This window comes from Asterias rubens, unplaced genomic scaffold (genome assembly GCF_902459465.1).
Source record: "Asterias rubens unplaced genomic scaffold, eAstRub1.3, whole genome shotgun sequence".
NCBI lineage: Eukaryota > Metazoa > Echinodermata > Asteroidea > Forcipulatida > Asteriidae > Asterias > Asterias rubens.
This window is the reverse complement of record NW_022985696.1, coordinates 149,792-171,178: the sequence shown is the minus strand read 5'-3', so window position 1 is coordinate 171,178 and position 21,387 is coordinate 149,792. Positions and strand designations below refer to the sequence as shown.

The 21,387-nt window shown below is 40.6% G+C and overlaps 1 protein-coding gene across 2 annotated transcripts in view; it reads left to right on the top strand.

Moving 5' to 3' along the window:
* The first annotated feature begins 85 nt into the window (after positions 1–85).
* LOC117305700 (transcription elongation factor SPT5-like) overlaps positions 86–21,387 on the top strand; it is a 32,605-nt gene continuing 11,303 nt past the window's right edge. The window contains exons 1-16 of one of the 2 annotated variants that reach the window (XM_033790572.1): positions 86–268; positions 1,019–1,154; positions 1,988–2,225; positions 4,948–5,086; positions 6,719–6,847; positions 7,697–7,796; positions 9,149–9,369; positions 10,984–11,172; positions 12,203–12,308; positions 12,973–13,048; positions 14,499–14,656; positions 16,244–16,399; positions 17,584–17,681; positions 17,905–17,974; positions 19,698–19,823; positions 20,886–21,011. In XM_033790572.1, the coding sequence (XP_033646463.1) occupies positions 1,080–1,154; positions 1,988–2,225; positions 4,948–5,086; positions 6,719–6,847; positions 7,697–7,796; positions 9,149–9,369; positions 10,984–11,172; positions 12,203–12,308; positions 12,973–13,048; positions 14,499–14,656; positions 16,244–16,399; positions 17,584–17,681; positions 17,905–17,974; positions 19,698–19,823; positions 20,886–21,011 (2,007 nt within the window). In that variant the 5' untranslated portion in view covers positions 86–268; positions 1,019–1,079. Of the gene's footprint in view, positions 269–436; positions 497–1,018; positions 1,155–1,987; positions 2,226–4,947; positions 5,087–6,718; positions 6,848–7,696; positions 7,797–9,148; positions 9,370–10,983; positions 11,173–12,202; positions 12,309–12,972; positions 13,049–14,498; positions 14,657–16,243; positions 16,400–17,583; positions 17,682–17,904; positions 17,975–19,697; positions 19,824–20,885; positions 21,012–21,387 lie in introns of those variants that run through there. The other variant, XM_033790571.1, reaches the window with a different exon arrangement.

Genomic DNA, 21,387 nt, shown 5'->3' with positions numbered 1-21,387 from the left:
CTAGTTTATTTGCATAAAGAGCGGCGAGGTTTTTCCCCCAATCCGAACGTAGAGGGCGCTACAATTTGTGTTCTTTTGACAAAATCTACATGCACATTGGGTGTACGTACACACATGGACAATGAGTGTACACACACTTTTCATTCATGTACACATCCCAAAAACGCTGCACTGCATTTATATGCTGAAAACATCATCAGCAGTGACCGAGAAGTGAAATAATAACCACACGTTGTGCAGGTGGTGGCCTTAATTAAGAAGTAAACAGGTAAATTTACCTTTATAGTAATCATTTAGAAATCGTATCGAGCTAGTTTATAATTAATGATTGTTGTAGTCGACCAATAACTAAGCACAACTCGCCCCCTCTCTAACTAATAAAAAATGTGCATTTATTTATTTATAAGATAAGCAGGCTAGGATGCCAGGCGAGAACAACCAGCTCAGCTCAGCGTCAGGACAGGGCCCAATTTCATGGCTTAGCTTACCGTAAAGGGTAAGCACAGAGTTGGCGCTTACGGAAGCAGGGAATTCTGTGCTATCGGCAAGCATATTTCACGGGTTGGCGTCGAATTTGGGCTTCTGCGCGTGCAATACTCTCACCTCAGTTACACTAGGGCTAGGCATTCTTCGCTTACATTTTTTTACAAGGCTAGCGTAGAAGTTCGGCGCTTGCACGTAAGCGGGGAATGGCGATCGTAAGCCGGGCCCAATTTTATGGCTCTGCTTACAGTAAGCACAGAATCGGCGCTTACGGAAGCACTGCCGGGAATTCTGTGCTTACTGCAAGGGTATTTAATTTATAACGTGTTAGCTGCGAATTTGGGCTTCTGCGCGTGCGTACTCCACGTTACTAGGCATTCTACGCCTACGGGTACACAAGGCTGGCGCAGAAATTTGGCTTAGAACTTCAATTTCATCTTACAAAGGACAAAGGGCATGGTCATTTTCATTGTGTAAATGGCACTTCCATTGGAAAATGTATAGTCAGTCAATGGTAACTGTTTTTTCCTTGCAGTTTAAGAGTAACAACCTTGATTCCGTTAGTCCTGAAGGAGTGCCAGATCACAGTACCACTCATGTCTGACAGTGATGCCAGTGCGTTCTCGGACGGCGATAGCGATGGGAGCTACCAAGCCAAGAGTGATGGAGAGGTGAGATATATTATAACACCCCTTACCAATATTCTGCCTCTTCATTGGTTGAGAGCGTGTCACATGAGCGTGTCACTAAGCATCCCAAAAGTCTCCCATTGAAGCCGCCTTTCTTAGTAAACTAAATCACAGCGCTTACAATAATGATCGGGTTGGTGACTGGCCGTTGTTAATGGATCTGGCTTTCAGTCCATTAACAGCAGCCAGCCACCAACCTAGTCAAAACCACTCAGTGAAGACTAGCTCCTCACACTGTTACTCTAGTTTATAATGTTTTTTGTTTTTTAAATATCCCATCTGTTGACCCCTTGCACGCACGTTACAGGCGGCAACTTCGTACGCTCACCATATTGGTGGGCAATTAGGTTTACTTGTAAACGCAGCGTCGCCTAAATTACGCACTTCACTGAATAACGCACAGAGACATTGCCCACCGATATGGTGCATCCAAGATTATTCTGATGGTGACGTCAGGAGAATTGGGTCAATTGTTCTGTAACTTTACGTTTTCTTGAAACCCCAAAAACTCCTCCAGGATGAAAGCCCAGTAGCGAGTGAAGCGGAAGAAGCTCTCAGAGATGAGGGCAGCGAGGCGGGAAGCGTTGTCGGGGGCAATGAAGAGGAAGAAGTGTTTTTTAAATATCCAAAACAATTGTTTTGTAACTTTACTTTTTCCTGAAACCCCAAAAACTCCCCCAGGATAAAAGCCCAGTAGCTAGTGAAGCAGAAGAAGCTCTCAGTGATGAGGGCAGCGAGGCGGGTAGCTTCGTCGGGCGTAATGAAAAGGAAGAAGTGTTTTTTAAATATCCAACACTATTGTTTGGTAACTTTAGGTTTTCTTGAAACCCCAAAAACTCCCCCAGGATGAAAGCCCAGTAGGGAGTGAAGCAGAAGAAGCTCCCAGTGATGAGGGCAGCGAGGCGGGGAGCGTCGTCGGGGGCAATGAAGAGGAAGAAGAAGAAGGAGAGGACTTAATGCCCGAAGAGGACGAAGAATACGATTCTGAAGAGGATGATCCCGTGGCCAATCGGAAGAAGGCCAGATTCAGGGAGTTCATCTTGGACGAGGCCGGTCAGTGATAAATGTTTTGCTCAGACTCTAGTTTCATTTTGTTTTCATGTAGTAGAACCACTTTTGGCGTGTCGAGCCTGAGTGGTTAAGAGCACTGGACTCAGGCCAGATTCAGGGAGTTCATCCTGGACGAAGCTTGTCAGTGAAAAATCGTTTTGCTTTTCTAGTTTATTTTATTTATTTTATTTTATTTTATACAACATCCAACAGTAAGCTTGGGCGATATCGATTTATTTTATTTACGATATATCGCCAACAATATATCGCGATATTCGATATAATCGCGATTAATTAAATTTACCATCATCAGTCTTCAAACTCCCAGTGAAAGTTGTAGAAGAGACAGTTGTAGCATAAGAGAGGTGTTGTAATGAGCTATTCTTCTGGTTTTACTCCAAACTAATGGGGTGTAAAACTAGTGGCCATTACTTACATGCGTTTAAGATGTTAACGTCTGCGCATGACAGACTGCTCTATTGTTTGCATGACTAATAAGTTCGCGCTAGCGCTACTTGCACACACGTGGTGGTGCAGTGAGCATGCAGTGACCCTTGCGTTCTGCAGACGCACTGTAGTTTTCGGTAGTCTGTGTGAGACCGCCTAATCCCCGCTGTGATGTTTTTTCCCCCCTGAAACAACCCGGCCGGTCCAATCTACAAAGGAATTTTGCGGCTGCGTCACAGACTGAGAGTGAGGAGGGAGGCCAATATTCAGTAGGTCTTTACTTTTATTTGACGGCGCAGTGTGGCAGCGCTTATCAATTGAATACATTTACCAACAGATCGGTAAATGTATTCAATTGATTAGCGCTGCCGTCGTAAAAGTAAAGGCTTACATAATTTAGTAATGTTTGGTAATTCAATGACGCACCATTGGCAGTTGATTTCTTTTTTCAAATAAAACTTTCTTTTTGAACGGGTAAACTTTCTGGTACTCATAAATTATTACCTTTTTAATGAAAAAAATAAACAACTAACGTTAAACGGACGGATCTTTGCCTCAGCCTCTTAAAAACAAAATAACAAAATAATAAGCACCATTACACTTTAACTTTAGTTGAATGAAACTATAGGCTATATCAAGTCAAGTTTATTTCAGCATTAGTGACAACAAGAAGATAACATCAAGAATAAACAAAATGGAAGGAAAGGAACAAGGCACCTCCGTTAATTGTTTTTTTAAACACAAGAACAATCGAATCATGGAGTATTGAATATTGATTAATTTAAAAGTATATAATTACTGCTTCTCACTTTCTCTTGTTTAATCAAATGGAGGTATAACAAAATTAAGGCAAGCAGTTTTGTAAGAGTTTTCCGAGTTAAATTTGAAACCACTGAAAAATAGTTTGTTAGGGTAAGTATATTTGCAGTCAGTTATTTTGGATCAGCAAGTTTTACTAAGAAGAATGAATGAATATTGAATCACAATTCATCAACAGCAATACCAAAATGAACCCATACGGCAGAAGTTGTTTTTTTCTTAGACACAAGACGCAGTTCACCTTCCATCTTTGAACGATTGAAGTAGAATGATGGCCAAGTCAGTTTGGAAATAATTAAAAGATCGGCTCTTTTAATTATTTCCAAACTGAGTTGACCATCACTCTTCTCTATAGAGCCTAACCAAATAAACTACCAAGTTTAATAGCCGATTTACACCTCGGATGGGCGCAGACAGCGGCCCTGAGCCGCACACTCAAAGGGAGTGTAATGTGATACAATAGTGATACTAAATGTAGTTTTCGGTAGTCTGTGTAAGACCGCCTAATCTTCGCTTTGATTGGTTTTTTTCCCCGAAGAAAACCCGGTCGGTCCAATCTACAAAGGAATCTTGCGGTTGCGTCTGTGACTGTCACAGACCGCAGGTGACTCGCATCTCTTTAGTGATGATGTAAGATTATCTCCACTATGAGATTTATTGTCGCAAGACGTCTCGGCTAGGAAATACATCGCGATACTTAGTCGATATCGCGATTTACCGATATTTCGATTAATACAAAATCGATCCGATATCGATATCGTTTCCAAATTAGTATCGCGATATTCGATAATATCGTGGTATCGCCCAAGCTTATCCAACAGTGCAAGCGCCAATTACAGGATTAATAAAAATGTTAATATTAAACATAAAATCATTTTATTTTCGTGTAGTGGAACCACTTTTTGCGTGTAATGTACGCGCACTGGTTCAAGCTCTGAACTCAAGCTCTGGTCCATCTTCAGATGCAGGAAGATCTTTCAAACAGAGTGTTGGTTTGAGTCGTAGTTGTTGCACTTGTTTCAAGAGCAAGATACTTTCCCAATTTTGCTTTGTCTGTCAAAGTATGTCTTTGAAACCCGTATGTCTTGGAAAAGTGTCCTCTTTATTTCCCAGAAGTGATCTTATATAAAGTGATCTTGAAAAGTGTAATTTCGGGCGGGTTTTTAAAGTTGTTATGATCTTCTTACATATATGGACATAGTATGTCTTTGAAACCTGACATTTAAAAATTCCATTTTTTTCCCCCCAGAATGGATCTCATATAATAACAAAACTTTGACCTTTCATGTTTTAAAGGCCTGGAATTTCATCTTTGCAAAGGGCACTTCCATCGTAAAATCTCAAAGTCTATGGGAAGCCTTTGAAAGGGCACCAAGGCCAAGACCAGGGGCACCGAAGGCCAGTGCTTCCGTGTAACTTCAGGCCGGTTTTTTTAAGAGTTAATGTGATCTTCTTACAGATGTTGACAATGACTACGAGGATGATGAAGAAGGTGATTGGGAGGAAGGGGCTAAGGATCTGATCGATATGAAGAGTAATCGAGTAGAGCAGGATGAGACAGAGAGACACGGAGCTAGGAGGCTGCAACAGCTACTCAGGTACGTTGCTACTTCACGTCATATTTAAACAAAAATAATAATAATAATATTATTCATAAATACCCCAGACAGTTTCTCTACTCCTATTGGTGGAGAGCGCGTCACTTGGGGGTGTTTAAACGGTTCATAATGACCAGCTGGAACTGTTTATAACTGGCTGGCGTGCAATATAAGCACGCGGAATGCAATTCATAGCTATTAGTAAGAGTGCGTTATCAATTTCTAAGGGCGCACGTGCGCGTACACACAACCCACATGCATCAAACAGATTCTTCACATAGTTTAAAACAAATATATTTCAAACCTTGAATTTTCAATTGTCAAAGTATCTATACTTTTTTAACAAAAGGGCATTTATGAATGGAAATAAAAGAGTAGTTCTTAAACGTCCGTTTTAAACTTTGCAGGGTTGTTGTCCTTCGGCTCGGGCCTTTGTCACATGGCAGCGACCATACCGTTATTAAACGGCCGTTTAAGAACTCGACGCTACCCTTTTATTTTCTTAATACTAACCAGTTTTTATATAGCACTTTTCACACCCGGAGGACGTCTCAAATCGCTTCCAACATTCTTACCCGTGGTCTCTGGGCCGCATTCATTCCTTAAACCATCTCAGCTCCCTGGTGGGGAGTATGCAGCCTGTGCAACATTAATATGCGCTACTCGGCTAAATCAATCACAAGAACCATCTCTGCCCTCACAGGTACCCACTTACCCCTGGTTGGAGAGAAGCAATTCTAGTTGAGTGTTTTGCTCAGGGACACAAGTGTCATGACCTAGATTCGAACAAAATCTGTGCAGGAAATGTTTCGGTATTATTTGTCCATACTCTTTGGAGCTTCTTGAGTGACATTTTTCTTGTGAAAATATTGTTGCCACAATAAAACCCAGGGATGCGTTCCACTCGCGCAAACGACTCACAACTGTTCGTGCAAATGTTTTTTGGCTTTGGAACGATTAGTGCGTATTACGTGATGTCAATATGGCGACGCCCGGAAATGAAGATGGCGCGCACCATACGTAGTTATTTTTTAAACTTTGTGTTTGCTGCAATAGTCCTCTTTTTGGCATCATTACATGAACTAATTAACTTTGTTATTTCAAATCTGCATTGTCATCCACCGAAAATACAATGTTATTATATTTGTAACAAAGAAAAAGTACGGTATGCTTGTCCGCCATTTTAAAAACCACTCAACAACACCTCAGAAGTATGTTCGCGTAAAGTTGCCAATGTTCGCCAATGGTGGCGGCACACAACTCGATCCACTTGAAATTGTTGGCGAATGTGCGCAACTGTTGGCAACTTTTGCGCGAGTGGAACGCACCCCAGGATTCGATGTTGTTGTGATGTGCAGAACCTTTGCTGTGAGCCATGGCCCAAAATCTGCCATTGAGCTTACTATCAGGTTGAACAACAAAACAGAGGTCTGGAATTTGTGGGGGGGGGGGTGGGGTTCACAAGTTGGTCTACCAAAATAAGTTGGCAGAAGGGCGTCAGACATATCACAAATTTGTTTGTGGAATACCATCCAAACATTTATTTATTAATTTTTTTTCAAAAGTACATTTTAATGGAGTTCAAAATGTTATTTCTCTTACCGACATTTTCCCTTTTGTTCTTTCTCGCAGTCACCAAAAGGAAGACGAAATTGCTGAGTACTACAAACGCAAATATGCTGAGACATCAGCAAGGAGCTATGCTGATGAAGACGAGGTACCAGACCAGATCACACAACAGGGACTTCTACCCGGAGTGAAGTAAGCTATAGACGGGCACCCTGTCTCAGTAAACATCTCAGAAAACTTTAATAGACTTTGCAAGTTTACCCTCAAACCCTACCCTGGCTGTGGCTGCTGTACATGTATACGCCATAGCACCTTGTAAAGCCTTAAGGTACTAGCTAATTGGGTCTCAGAATTCATCACTGCAATAGCCTATCTTTCTGAAAGTTTGTTTAATACTCAGCACCTTGAGTACCTTGTTTGGTTGATACGTGCGCTATACAAGACTTCGATATTATTATTGAACTGTGTGTTTTTGTTTCATTATCAAGCTTTATGGCATCTTACTGGCACAGAGAACAAAGATATTGACAAATAGGGAGACGTCCAACATTGGGCTAGATAGCTCGGTTGGTAGAGTGGCAGAACGTTAATTATTCCTGTCATTGGTTCAAAGCTCACCCTTAAGTAAATTTTTCTTCAATCAACCCCAAAACCATTAAAGGGTCTATGTAACTTTTGTGGGACAAAAACACAATGTCCACAGATTTACACTAAACTCACACAGTTTGAAGATAATGATAGTAGAAAGCTTCCCTGAAAATATTACCTGCTGAGGTGCTGTAGTTTTTTGGAAATGAGTAAAACAATGTCACAAAAATAAGTTTCGTCTCATGAGACGGAAATTATTTTAATCATTTACAAACGTATTTTCATGACATACTCATTTCTCAAAAACTACAGCACCTCAGTAAGTGACATTTGAAGGGAAGCTTTCCACTATCATTATCTTCAAAACCCTGTAAGTTTAATGTAAATCTATGGACATTTTGAAAAGGTACCCAAATCCTTTAAGAAAATTCTGATATTTGTTTCCGACTCTAGGGATCCCAATCTGTGGATGGTGAAGTGTAAGATCGGAGAAGAGAAGGCGACTGCCTTCCAGATGATGAGGAAATTTATTGCCTACCAGTACCAGGATGAGGTAGGTCTAGAACCCTGCTCACAATCTCGAGTTTGGGATAAAATGTCTACAAAGCTGCAGGGCTTCTGACTAATAAAAAAATTCTGAGCCAGACTTGATTTCACAAGAGCCGAACATAAATAAAGAATAAAAAACTGTCTAAAAAAGTTTCTATCATGTAAATTGTTTAAATTTTAACAATCACTAATAAGAGAAGATTCATCTCCAGTACTCGTTTCATTTTCTTTAGTTTTGATGGTTGTTAAGTTTTGGAGTAAATAATCAAAGATATGTATGCCTTTCCTTTAAAGGCACTGTACACGTTTGGTAATTGTCAAAGACCAGTGTTCTCACTTGGTGTATCCCATCATAAGCATAAAATGTGAAAAGCCTGTGAAAGTTTGGGCTCAATTGGTCATCGAAGTTGCAAGAAAATTATGAAAGAAAAAACACCCTTGTTGGACGACTTTGTGTGCTTTCAGATAGGACAGACTTCTAGCTAGAAGTATTTTAATGTTTTAGCTGGAAGTTACCTCTTTCTCAAAGACTAGGTAACTTCAGAGGGAGTCGTTTTTCACAATGTTTTATACTATCAACAGGTCTCCAATGCTCGTTACCAAGTCAGTTTTGAATTTAATATTTGTTTTGAGTAACTACCAAAATTTTACCTTCCCTTTTTAATACAAAATCCTCCTGTGTGTTCACAAAATAATGTCTTCATGGTCAAGCACCAAAATACCTCACAGAAAACTTCATCCTCTACACTACTGGTCATTCTGAAGACCGTAGAAGGCTCCGCTCTGCTCTCGCTCCTATAAAAAGGCTGGAGACAATCTATTTTTCAATGCAGCTCCTAAGCTTTGGAACCAACTGCCCTGTGACGTCTGAGAAGCAGAGTCTACTTTGATCTTCAAACAGTCTCTCAAACCGTTTTTGTTTCACCAATGAGAGCCTCTAGTATTTTTTTTTCTTTTGTTTTGTTTTCTACTTAGACTGACGATGACTAGAGCAAGCTAGTCGAAACGTTGAGACCAATTTCAGAACTGACTCCGCGGCAGTACAGTTAATTACGATCCTATAAGCTAAAGTATAGTCCAGTCTAATTTCTATACCATCCGCCCTGGTAATAGTTAAAAAGCAGGACAGTTCTTTTCAGAACTGAGAAGTCTCCCGAACCTCCGATTATCTACTCCACGGCAGTAGAATAAAGCAAGACAGTTCCCTAAGAACAACTCTACCTGGCAAGTAGATACACACATGGTGTTACCGCAAACCAAATATACATTGATACCTCACCATGCAATGCCTCAAATCCTATATATTATTATTATTGTTATTATTATTATTATTATTATTAACCTTCCCCCTTACAGCCGTTGCAGATCAAGTCTGTCGTGGCAGTAGAAGGCCTAAAGGGCTACCTTTACATAGAGTCCTTCAAGCAGACTCACGTTAAGCACGCCATCCAGGGTGTTGGCAACCTCCGCATCGGGCTCTGGAACCAACTCATGGTCCCCATCAAGGAGATGACAGATGTCCTGAAGGTCGTCAAGGAGATTGTAGCGCTCAAACCTAAATCATGGGTGCGACTCAAGTAAGGACATTTCAGTGACTATTGATAATATTTGCGTGTCGTGTTGTGAGTGATTTATATTATCGGACTTGGACACATTAGTATACAAATAATGACTGTTTATGAGTGCAATGGTGCGAATATGTTCATGAGTTGAAAGATGGAATGTTCTTTTCAACGAGGCGGAGCCGAGTTGAATGGAATATTCATCTTTCAACGAATGAATATATTTGCACTATTGCAAAAATGAAAAACATTCGTTATTTGTTTTATATAACATCCAAGTAGATATTTGTCATTTTGATTGGAGGATACAACTTTCGAAATAAACAAAGCGTACCTACAATTTTTATTTGTGAAACTAATGTGCGACAATGTGCGTTCGGTACAGCTATTTTGAGACACGCAGTTGCCGAATGCTATGTGCCTTGTAGTAATACTGCTGCGTTACCAAAGACACGCACACGCAGTGATGTTTTTTGCTCAGCATGCAATAGTACTTTTCGGATGGAACGAAAAATGCACGCTGAATGACGTAGCGTGCAATAGTACTTTTATTTGCTAACACGTGACGGACAATCCTCCAATCAAATGGGAAGGATCTGCTTGGGTGTTATATAATAAAAACCAGTTTTATGAAACGCTTTGCAATAATCATTTGGCAGAAATTTATTAAAGGAACACGTTGCCTTGGATCGGACGAGTTGGTCTATAAAAAGCTTGTGTACCTGTTTTTTATAAAATGCGTATGGTTGGAAAGATGTTTTAAAAGTAGAATACAATGATCCACACAAGTTTGCCTCGAAATTGTGTGGTTTTCCTTTTACTGTGCGAACTAACACGGTCGGCCATTTATGGGAGTCAAAAATTTGACTCCCATAAATGGCCGACCGTGTTAGACGACGAGGTAAAAGGAAAACCGTGCAATTTCGAGGCATGTTTGTGTGGATCATTGTATTCTACTTTTACAACATCTTTCTACCCATATGCATTTTATAACAAACGGTTACAAACGCTTTTCAAAGACCAACTCGACCGATCCAAGGCAACGTGTTCCTTTAAGGGTGAAGGGTCAACATGACACGTGGATGGCCTGTTCACTCACTCACTTAGTTGCCCACATGCGGGCTACCCTACCCTATCAACTAGCTCTAAAGAGGACAATACTTCTCTGATAAAAAGATGATTGGTAATTACTCAAAATAATTGTTATTAAAAAAAACTTACTTGTTAACGAACAATGGAGAGTTGTTGATAGTATAAAACATTGTGAGAAACGGCTCCCCTGAAGTAACGTAGTTTTTGAGAAAGAGGTAATTTCAGCTGAAGCCTTCTGTTATGCATCTGAAAGCACTCAAAGTATTGCAACTTTCATGATTCACATGCAACTTCGTTGACCAATAGGGTCCTGGTTTGTTACTTTATGCAATGTTGGGAGATACATGTACCAAGTGAGGATACTGGTTTTTGACAATTACCAAAGTAGTCCAGTGCCTTTAAATGATCAATGTCCATTGATAAAAGCAATCAACATACAGGCGGGCAAAATAAGCTGAAACTATGAAAAATGTTTGACATATCATACTCCTGTTACTTTGACATCTGACCTATAACACTTTGACCTTTGACCCAAAGGAGAGGGGTCTTCAAAGATGACCTCGCCCAGGTGGACTACGTGGAGACGTCTCAGAACCAGGTCACCCTCAAGCTCCTCCCACGTATAGACTACACGAGGATGCGTGGCACCATACGCGCACCGAACACCGAGAAGCGCAAGAAGAAACGAAGACCTGTTCAAAAGCTCTTTGACGAGGACGGGGTCAGGTTAGGGCACTATGAATGTGAAAAATTCAATGACGCAATACTCCGATAAATGAATCTATTGTATTTTATTGCATTGTGTTGTCTGCTTTTTTGTAGACCTGGGCCTGGTTTTATTAAGCTGTTAAGCAGAAAACACTGTAAGCAGAAAACACTGCTTAGTTAGTTTCTTGCCTGAGCAAAAATGAGTTGTGGGGGGGGGGGGGGGTTGGGGTCTGTCACCAGTTGCAGCAATGTAAATTTGATGGAATCTTGGCTGATAACCAGTTTCTGTTAAGCAGATTTCTCTGTTCTTAGCAATTTTGTTTTTTGCTTATAGACATTGTGAAGTTGGGCCCTGTGCCCCCAAAAAGCGTTTGCTAAGCAAAAGTAGTTTACCAGCCAGAGCAGCATACAGTTACTATGCATGCGAATGAACTACTTTATTGGTAGTACTGACTCTGATAAGAGTAGCTGTGAAACCAGTGAGTTTTGTAAGAGATGTTAAATTTGCATCGGGGATGAAGAATATTAACTGGTTTTTACCCATACACCGATGTGTGTTAGCGCTGTATACTCGGTACTTTCCCGAGTCTTGTCACAGGCATGTTACTCGGGTGGGATTCGAACCCACGACCCTTACAATTCTAGAGCAGTGTCTTACCAACTAGACTACCGAGGTTGCCCGGCAGCTAGAGGCAGTTCGAATCCTATGTTTTGGCAGCGGCAACCGCAACGATATAATAGATGTTAACTTTGCATCGGGGATGAAGAATATTAATTGGTTTTTACCCATACACCGATGTGTGTTAGCGCTGTATACTCGGTACTTTCCCGAGTCCTGTCACAGGCATGTTACTCGGGTGGGATTCGAACCCACGACCCTTGCAATTCTAGAGCAGTGTCTTACCAACTAGACTACCAAGGTTGCCGGTAGCTAGAGGCAGTACGAATCCTATGTGAGTTTTGATTAATAGGGAAATTCATGTAATGATTTTTATTCCTTTTTGGAGGTAAGAGAATATTTTCTTATTTTCTTTTATTCTGTCCACAGAGCGATCGGTGGAGACGTTTCCAAAGACGGTGACTTTCTAATCTTTGAGGGCAATCGTTTCAGTCACAAAGGATTTCTGTATAAGACGTTTGCCATGAGTGCCATAGTAAGTTGTTTACATATAGACGATGTGACCTATGTTTACATTCAAACTGCCCTCTGTTGACAAAACACTATATACGTCATGTTTCGCCGGGCACTGAGTTGCTAGTCATAGTAAGATTGCGTACACTTTCTAGCTGGCTGCCAAAACACAAAGGTTTTGCCCGGCGGTATGCGCGCGAATCATGTTATTGTTTTTTCGTGTGACGTCAGAGGTCACATTGTCTATACAAGACAATGTGACCTATGACCTGTGACCTTTGACGTCAAAAATTTGCACAGAAGCGTAGATTCCTTCAGGCACAATTTGTACAAAGCATGTGCCAAGCTTTATGTCTTTATTATTTGGTTTGATCCTTACAAAAATATGTGCTAGCACTGTACTTTCCCGAGTTCTGTGAACAAATTCATTAGGCATATTACTTGGGTGGGATTCGAACCTACGGCCCTTGCATTTATAGAGCAGTGTCATACTGACTTGACCACCAAGATTGCCCGGTAGCTAGAGGCAGTTTGAATCCTATCTTTTAGCAGCGGATATCGCAACAACTTTATAGATGAAAATTTGCATCTATCTGTCTTTGGTCAAACATTCATTTGACCAAAACTATTCAACGGTTTTAAACTTGAGTGGTTAACATATTCAAATTTATTTGTTTGTTTACCAGGTTGCTGAAGGAATCAAACCAACTTTAACGGAGCTGGAAAGATTTGAAGATAGACCCGAAGGAATTGACGTTCAGTGTATCCTTAAATTCATCACAAAAATTTATCAGGACACCTATGCCTTAAACAAGACACTTAAAGGCAGTGGACACTATTGGTAATTACTCAAAATAATTATCATCATAAAACCTTTCTTGATTACGAGTAATGGGGAGAGGTTGATAGTATAAAACATTGTGAGAAACAGCTCATTGAAGTGACGTAGTTTTCAAGAAAGAAGTAATTTTCCATGAATTTGATTTCGAGACCTTAAGTTTAGAATTTGAGGTCTCGAAATCAAGCATCACAAAGCACACAACTTCGTGTGACAAGGGCGTTGTTTTCTTTCATTATTATCTCGCAACTTCGACGCCCGATTGAGCTCAAATTTTCACAGGTTTGTTATTTTATGCATATGTTGAGATACACCAACTGTGCAGACTAGTCTTTGACAATTACCAATAGTGTCCACTGTCTTTAACCATGATGCTTCATCCTTTGGATTGGACATAAAGCCATTGGTCCTGTGTGTTCTGTAACGCATGTAAAAAAAATACCAATGCACTTACTGAAAAGAGAAGTTCACCCCAGTGTTCCTAGTTAGTTCGGCAGCATATTGTGTCGCAATACATTGTAAACTATTACACTATTACATGGTGCTATGTAAAAGAAGTAGGTCTCGTAATTCAAAAACATAGTCCAAGAAAATACTGTACGTTGAAGCGCCTTGAGCGTCACTGATTGACGAATATGCTCGCTATATAAGAAGCCACTATTATTATGATTATTATTATTTCATCTAATCACAGCATGCAAAAGAAAGATCATATTTTCATTTGTGCCGGTAACTCCTCGAGTCGGGCTACGTCCCGTAGCCTTAGATCTCGAGGGTCTTTCTTAGGATCCTCGCTGTTCCCAAAAGCGCTTCCTTCTGCAACAGATAGATTCTCACATTTGTCCCTGTTTCGTTATTATTATTATAATCAGTTCTCTAAGAACAAACTACCTGGGAAGTAGATACACACATGGTGTTACCACAAACCAAATATGCATTATTATAATCAGGTTATTCCTTGAATGTTGAAGCGCCTTGAGCGTCACTGAGTGATGGATATGAATCACTCACTCACTCAGTCGACCCAAGTTTTCGCGTTGCCGCATGTTTGAGTCGGGCTCTATGTCTGACACGCCACACAACTCTATCCTGCATACAGCTGATTAGCACCTCCTTGTTGACTACTCCTGCATCCTCGATCAGGGTCTTGAGTATGGTGTTGGTGGGTCTTCCGGGGCCACGCCTGCCGTGAGTGGGCTCCCACACGATGACTTTATTGGCTGGTAGCTCTGGGTGCCGTAGACAGTGACCAGCAAGGCGCAACCGGCGGTACTTGATCCTTTCACTCAGTGGGGGGATGTTGCCATAGAGCTCCAGGATATGAAAGCTTTGAAGCTACCGTTACTATTTTTATTCCTTGACTGAGAGAATCAGTGGTTGCGGACAGCAAGAACAGTCAAGAGCAGGTTCATAACTTCGCTGCCGGAGACAACGTAGAGGTCATCGAGGGTGATCTCATTCACCTCCAGGGGAGGGTCATCTCAGCAGAGGGGAACACTATATCTGTACTGCCTAAACATGAAGATCTAAAGGTAAATAATCACCCCTTGTAGAAAAATAGAATGACCCTTCAGCTTTCAACTATGCCCAATTATATGAAGCTGTTTAGCAGGCAATACCTTCACCCATCCCTATAGAAAAATAGAATGACCCTTCAGCTGTCAACTGGGCCCAATTTTATGAAGCTGCTCAGCAGTCAATACATACAGGGTTTTAAGTATTACATGTACGTTGTGTGAAAAACGCTTGGTGTACCGCAGAATTCACTGCTTCTGTAAGCGCTAGTTCTTTGCGAACTGGGGCCAATTTCATAGAGCTGCTTAAGCAAATAATTTGCTTAAGCACGAAAATAGCTCGCTTATTTTACACATGTTACTGGCCAAAATTTCATGCCATATACATTGCTTGTGACTGGTATTTAGCTGTTGTTTACTTAGCATAGCAATTGAGTGGAGTCTTGGCCAGTACTCTGATTTTACTAAGCAAGAATTATTTTGCTTAAAAGCAGTGGACACTATTGGTAATTACTCAAAATAGTTATCAGCATAAAACCTTTCTTGAAGACGAGTAATGGGGAGAGGTTGATGGTATAAAACATTGTGAGATACGGCTCCCTCTAAAGTGCCATACATGTAGTTTTCGAGAAAGTAATTTTCAACGCATATGATTTTGAGACCTCAGATTTAGAACTTGAGATCTCGAAATCAACCATCTAAACGCACACAACTTCGTGTGACAAGGGTGTTTTTTTCTTTCATTATTATCTCGCAAGTTCGATGACCGATTGAGCTCAAATTTTCACAGGCTTGTTATTTTATGCATATGTTGAGATACACCAACTGTGAAGGCTAGTCTTTGACAATTACCAATAGTGTCCACTGTCTTTAAGCAAAATTTTGTAAGCGAAATTTTGTGCTTAAGCAGCTCTATGAAATTGGGCCCTGAAGGCAGGAGCCATGAAAATAAGGCTCAGGACCCAATATCATAAAACCTGTAAGCATCCAAACTTGGTATTCACACAAACTACGTTTTACATATTGTAAGGGCCTTGTCACACGAGGCATGTTTTACAGGCAACTTGGAGACAATCAACTGCAGTGCATGCTACAGGACCACTGTGGTAGCACACGAGTAAATTTTAAAACATTGTCTTACGATCCACAAAAGAACATTTTTAACGTTCAAATGTGAATATCTTTTCTTCATGGAGATTGCCTGGAACTGGTTGCCCATATATTACGCGTGTTATAACGAATTTATCTTCCAGTTTCATGTACATCAACGCGCAAAGTTTCAAATTTCAGAAAGTTATGTTGCGACGAAGCGCTCAAAGTTTAGAATGTCATTTTTACACTGTCTGAATATGGAGCGTGACGCATTGACATTCACAATATGCACTGTGTAATAAAAACAGAGGAAGTAGGATATAAAACAGAGGAAGTAGTATATATGTTTTTATCCCCCTAGTAGTTCGAGCATCTGATTGGTGGATCAGCGCGTACTGGAAGATAATACTTTATGTATTACATGTACATTGCGAATGCATGTAGGTGGCCCAAGAATTTTGGCTGAGATTGTAGTGTTAACTAAAAATGTTGTTATACAAATTTTTTCCGCAGGATATATTGGAGTTCCCAGCCCATGAATTAAGGAAACATTTCAAGATCGGTGATCACGTCAAGGTTATCGCTGGTCGATACGAAGGAGATACTGGACTAGTGGTTAGAGTCGAGGAGAATCTGGCTGTACTCTTCTCAGATCTCACCATGCATGAGGTAAATTATTAAAGGCTCTAGACACTATTGGTAGTTACTCAAAACATGTCAAGGTTATCGCTGCTCGTAAATTATCACGGTCTGCAAAACACAAACTCCTCCAGGAAAAAAACAACAAATCATCGATGGGGAGAGAGAAGTTTTCAGAGCTCAGCACCGAGGCTTTGGAACTCCCTCCCGGAAACTGTGAAACTCTCCAAATCACTCAACATATTCAAGAACAGTTTAAAAACTCATCTTCGTAGAGAAGCCTTTTGTTCAGTTTATTTTTCTGATTTTGTTATGCTACTTTCATTGCTTGTTGGTTGTTCTTTTGTAGAGCAGCGCCATATGCGCTTCTTGCGGTGGATACCGGAGCTTTAAAAGTGTCCATTATTATTATTATTATTTACCTCCTGAAGGCCGGTTTATAGTCGGTCGCGCGATTGTCGTGTGATGGAAATTTCGACGTGCTGAGGCCTGAAAGCTGTGTCTTTTTTGGATCGCGCGTCAAGATTTCGCGCGACCATCACGCGACCGACTATAAACCGGCCTTGATGCTACTCTCTACATGTATAGGACAACTTTACCTGTCGCGTACTTGTTCCTGAAACTGCATCTTTTTGGAGCTCCTTGCCTGGCGCGTGTTTCCCTCCATCCTATAGACTGGGCCCTCAGACAGGTACATGCTGCAAAGATCCAGTGATTCCATTGGATACAATGATATCATTGGATAAATGTGCGCTGACATGAGCTTTCCAAAATATGCCCAAATAGTACACTCCTATCACGTACGCGATAGAATTTGACTGCGTATCTCTATGTGGAATAACCGTAGGTCAAAGAAGAAAGTACTCGCCGTGACGTCAGATGTTGAGCCTATTCATCCTTTAGTGTAGACTTTTTTGGGGTTTGGGTACTTTTTGTAGGACACAAAAATACGATGTCTACAGATTTACATTAAACTTTACACGGTTTAAAGATATTATTGGTAGAAAACTTCCCTTGAAATATTACTTGCTGAGGTGCTGTAGCTTTTGAGAAATGAGTAAAACAATGTCATGAAAATACGTTTTTTTCATGCGAAAATAATTTTCGTATGTACAGTGGATTTGACCAGTACTGGAAGCGTCACGCTCCTGAAGACATCACTCTGTGATTTTCACGAACTCAACTTGATTTTATCTGCTTTTTTCTTGTTTTAGATGAAAGTATTACCTAAGGACATGCAGCTCTGTCAAGAGATGAGTTCAGGAGTGGATACAATGGGACAGTTCCAGCTCGGCGATCTTGTGCAGCTTGAGTAAGTTTAAATTCTGACCTTTGTTGGGATTGGCACCATCAACCGTTAACGTGCAGGGGTCCAATTCCACAAAGAGTTGGGACTCGTCTTACCTCGAGTTAGGACAAGTAACTCGTCCTAACTTAGGATTATTCTTAAGGTCTGCATGCTACAGTGCAGGGTTGGGACTCGTCCTAAGTCCTAAGATTAGTCGTAGTCATTAATTCCCTATATTTGATCACAGTCCACAGACTGTCGGCGTGATTGTACGACTGGAGAAAGAAACATTCCAAGTACTCAATATGAATAATAAGGTAAGAATGATTACAACAAAATCTATATTTTGTTTACTCTTCATCTATTGGTAAGCTTGGGCGATATCCATTTATTTTATTCACGATATATCGCCGACAATATATCGCGATATTCGATATAATCGCGATTAATGAAATTTGACATCATCAGTCTTAAAACTCCAAGTGAAAGTTGTAGAAGAGACAGTCATAGCTTAAGAGAGGTGTTCTAATGACCTATTCTTCTGGTTTTACTCCAAACCTATGGGGTGCAAGATGTCTCAGCTAGCAAACACATCGCGATATTTAATCGATATATCGCGATTATCGTGATATATCGCCATATATCGCGATATATCGATATTTCGATTAAAACCAAATCCATCCGATATCGAAATCGTTTCCAAATTAATATCGCGATGTTTGATAATATCGTGATATCGCCCAAGCTTATCTATTGGTGTCTCAAATTACCCTGTGCGACTAGTTACAAAGTTAGCCCTGGTGGTTTTAAACTTGTGTAGTATACTACAGTGTTGCCGAGATATAAGGTCCATTTCTGGGGCGGAAAATTTTCAAAGCTTCATAACTCAAATCTTACCTGCAAAAAGCCACTATTTTCACCCTATTCACATTCCATGGCGGTGGGTTTTGGTCGTCATATATTTTTTTACAAATCCATAATTTTCGTGAGATAATGTAGCTCTTAACATTAAGAAATGCCAGTTTTTGGATCGTATTCTGAATCTGTTGAAATTAGTGGCTCTTACAGGTTAGATTTGAGTTAAGAAGCTTTGAAAATTGTCCGCCCCAGAAACGGACCCTTATATGTAGGATTCTGTATCTGTGTACAGCATGCACAGAGGAAGAGTTCTATACTTGGGACTACCTATCACCTGTTATATCTAGCCGTGACTGTAGCTTTTCAACTTCCAATTTCACCCCTGCCGCCACAGCTAATAGCTACTGCCAAATGAGTTGCCACTAGTGTCAAAGTCATGACTAATTGAAGCAGGACTGGATGGTTAGTGAATTTCGCCACAGGGGTTTCCCTTTGTTGGTCGCTCACAATTTCTTTTTACTAGGCAACAGAATTCAGTTGATGAGGCACATTTGGAAAGTATTGTGTGGCGAGAGCAATGTGTATATGAATACACTAGTAATAATTTTGCGTGAAGTATAACTGGAACAAAGGTTAAGGTTTGACCAGCCTGGAAATTCAAGTTGTGTGTATGCTGACTCGCCTACGTATTGTTGTATGGAACATGGAGAAGAGAGCCAGACCAATATGTACATGTGTGTTTAAAAGGAGTTGTCTTTGAAAAGCGTTTGAAACCGTTTGTTAGGAAATGCTAGTGGTTAGATAGATTATTTAAAGTAGAATATAATGATCCACTCCAACATGCCTCGAAATTGCACGGTTTTCCTTTTACGTCGCGAAGAAACACGGTAGCCATTTTGTCGAGTCAAAATTGTGCCGACGTGTTAGTTTGCAACGTGAAAGGAAAACCGTGCAATTTCGAGTGATACTTGTGTGGATCATTATATTCTACTTTTAAAATATCTTTCTTACCATACGCATTTCATAAAAAATTGTTTCAAACGCTTTTCAAAGACCAACTCGACCGATCCAAGGCAGAGTGTTCCTTTAATGTTTAACTTTGGCCCCTGGCCCTGGCATAGTCTCAACTCTGAAAATGCTTTTCAGCATTGTAATGTTTTTAATCTGTTTCTTTCTCTGCAGTTGGTGCACGTCAAATCGGCGGCAATCACAAGGAAGAAGGATTCTCGTAATGCTATAGCCCTGGATGCCGAACAGAATAATATACAAGTCAAAGACATCGTTAAGGTCATCGATGGGCCTCACTCGGTAAGTCATCTAACTGGGTCATGATACCGAAGCCTTCATACGTATGGACTGTGAAAGGGGTAACCCTGTTTCAGCCCAAAGAGTAGATGGCACTGGCCCCTAGAAAAATAAAATAATTTTTGCCAACATCATGAAGTGGCCTTCAGGCCTTGTGTGTCTGGCGACTTGCATAAAAAAAAAAAAATGGGTCTGCTAAGCTCGGATTACATCGCTTAAACATCGCCTGGGCCCATTTTCATAGTGCTGCTTAACGGTAAGCGAATTTTCCTACTTACTGTAGCAGAAAAAGTTGCTATGTGTAAGCGTATTTGTCAGATTAGCAAAAGTATTAGGCTGCCATCTTGCTCGTTGGGATAGAATTCATTTTCATGTGGTAAGCACCTGAAGGTTAGCATGCCTTTTCATGAGCCTACGGTTAGCAGTGGTATGAAATGATTACCATACAGTAAGCACAATCAGCCGTTAAAGGCAGTGGACACTATTGGTAATTACTCAAAATAGTTATTGGCATAAAACCTTTCTTGGTGACGAGTAATGGGGAGAGGTTGATAGTATAAAACATTGTGAGAAACGGCTCCCTCTGAAGTGCCATAGTTTTCGAGAAAGAAGTAATTTTCCACGAATTTGATTTTGAGACCTCAGATTTAGAACTTGAGGTCTCGAAATCAATCATCTAAACATTCACAACTTCGTGTGACAAGGGTTATATTTCTTTCATTATGATCTCGCAACTTCGATGACCAATTGATCTCAAATTTTCACAGGTTTGTTATTTTATGCGTAAGTTGAGATACACCAAATGTGAAGACTAGTTATATGGGCCGTACGCCCTGAATTCAGCTGTAAGCAGAGCCATGAAATTTTCTTGTAATTTTATATAGCTGTTTAGCAGAAAACACTGCTAAGGAAATTCTGGTTATTTTTTTAACCCAAGCAGTCTTTCTTGAAGGCTAAATGGCAACACAACACACAGTGCCTCAATGCCCTGTAAAATCATGTCAGAAATGGAGTGAAAGGAAGATAGAAGTCATTATTTTCATCAATGTTTTTCATATGCTACAGGGTCGTCAGGGCGAGGTGCGTCACATCTACCGCAGCTTCGCGTTCCTTCACTCTCGTCTGATGACGGATAACGGAGGTATCTTCGTCTGTCGAACGAGACACATCGTGCTGGCTGGAGGGTCGAGGGTAGGTCAAGGGTCATTTGTTACCTGTCAAAGGTCACATCTGTTTGAAAAATTTCCAAATAAAGTAATCTTAAACTTTTCCCTTTTGATTTAGTCTCGACCTGTAGAAATAGAAATGAAGAATGCCGGGCTCGATTGTCATCTGTGTATTGGTACCAGCCATTTGTGGCTGCTGTAAGCATTTAGCACAAGTCATTCGCAGCTTCTGGAGGCATTTTATAACCAGCCATTCGCAGCCATTTGCAGTTGCTTTGGGCATTTTGGTATAAGTGTCATGACCAAGCGGTTAAGAGCACCGGATTCAAGCTCTGCTGTTTTGATCAGCAGAGTGTGGGTTCGAATCTTGGTCATGACACTTGCTACATAAAATTTGGGAG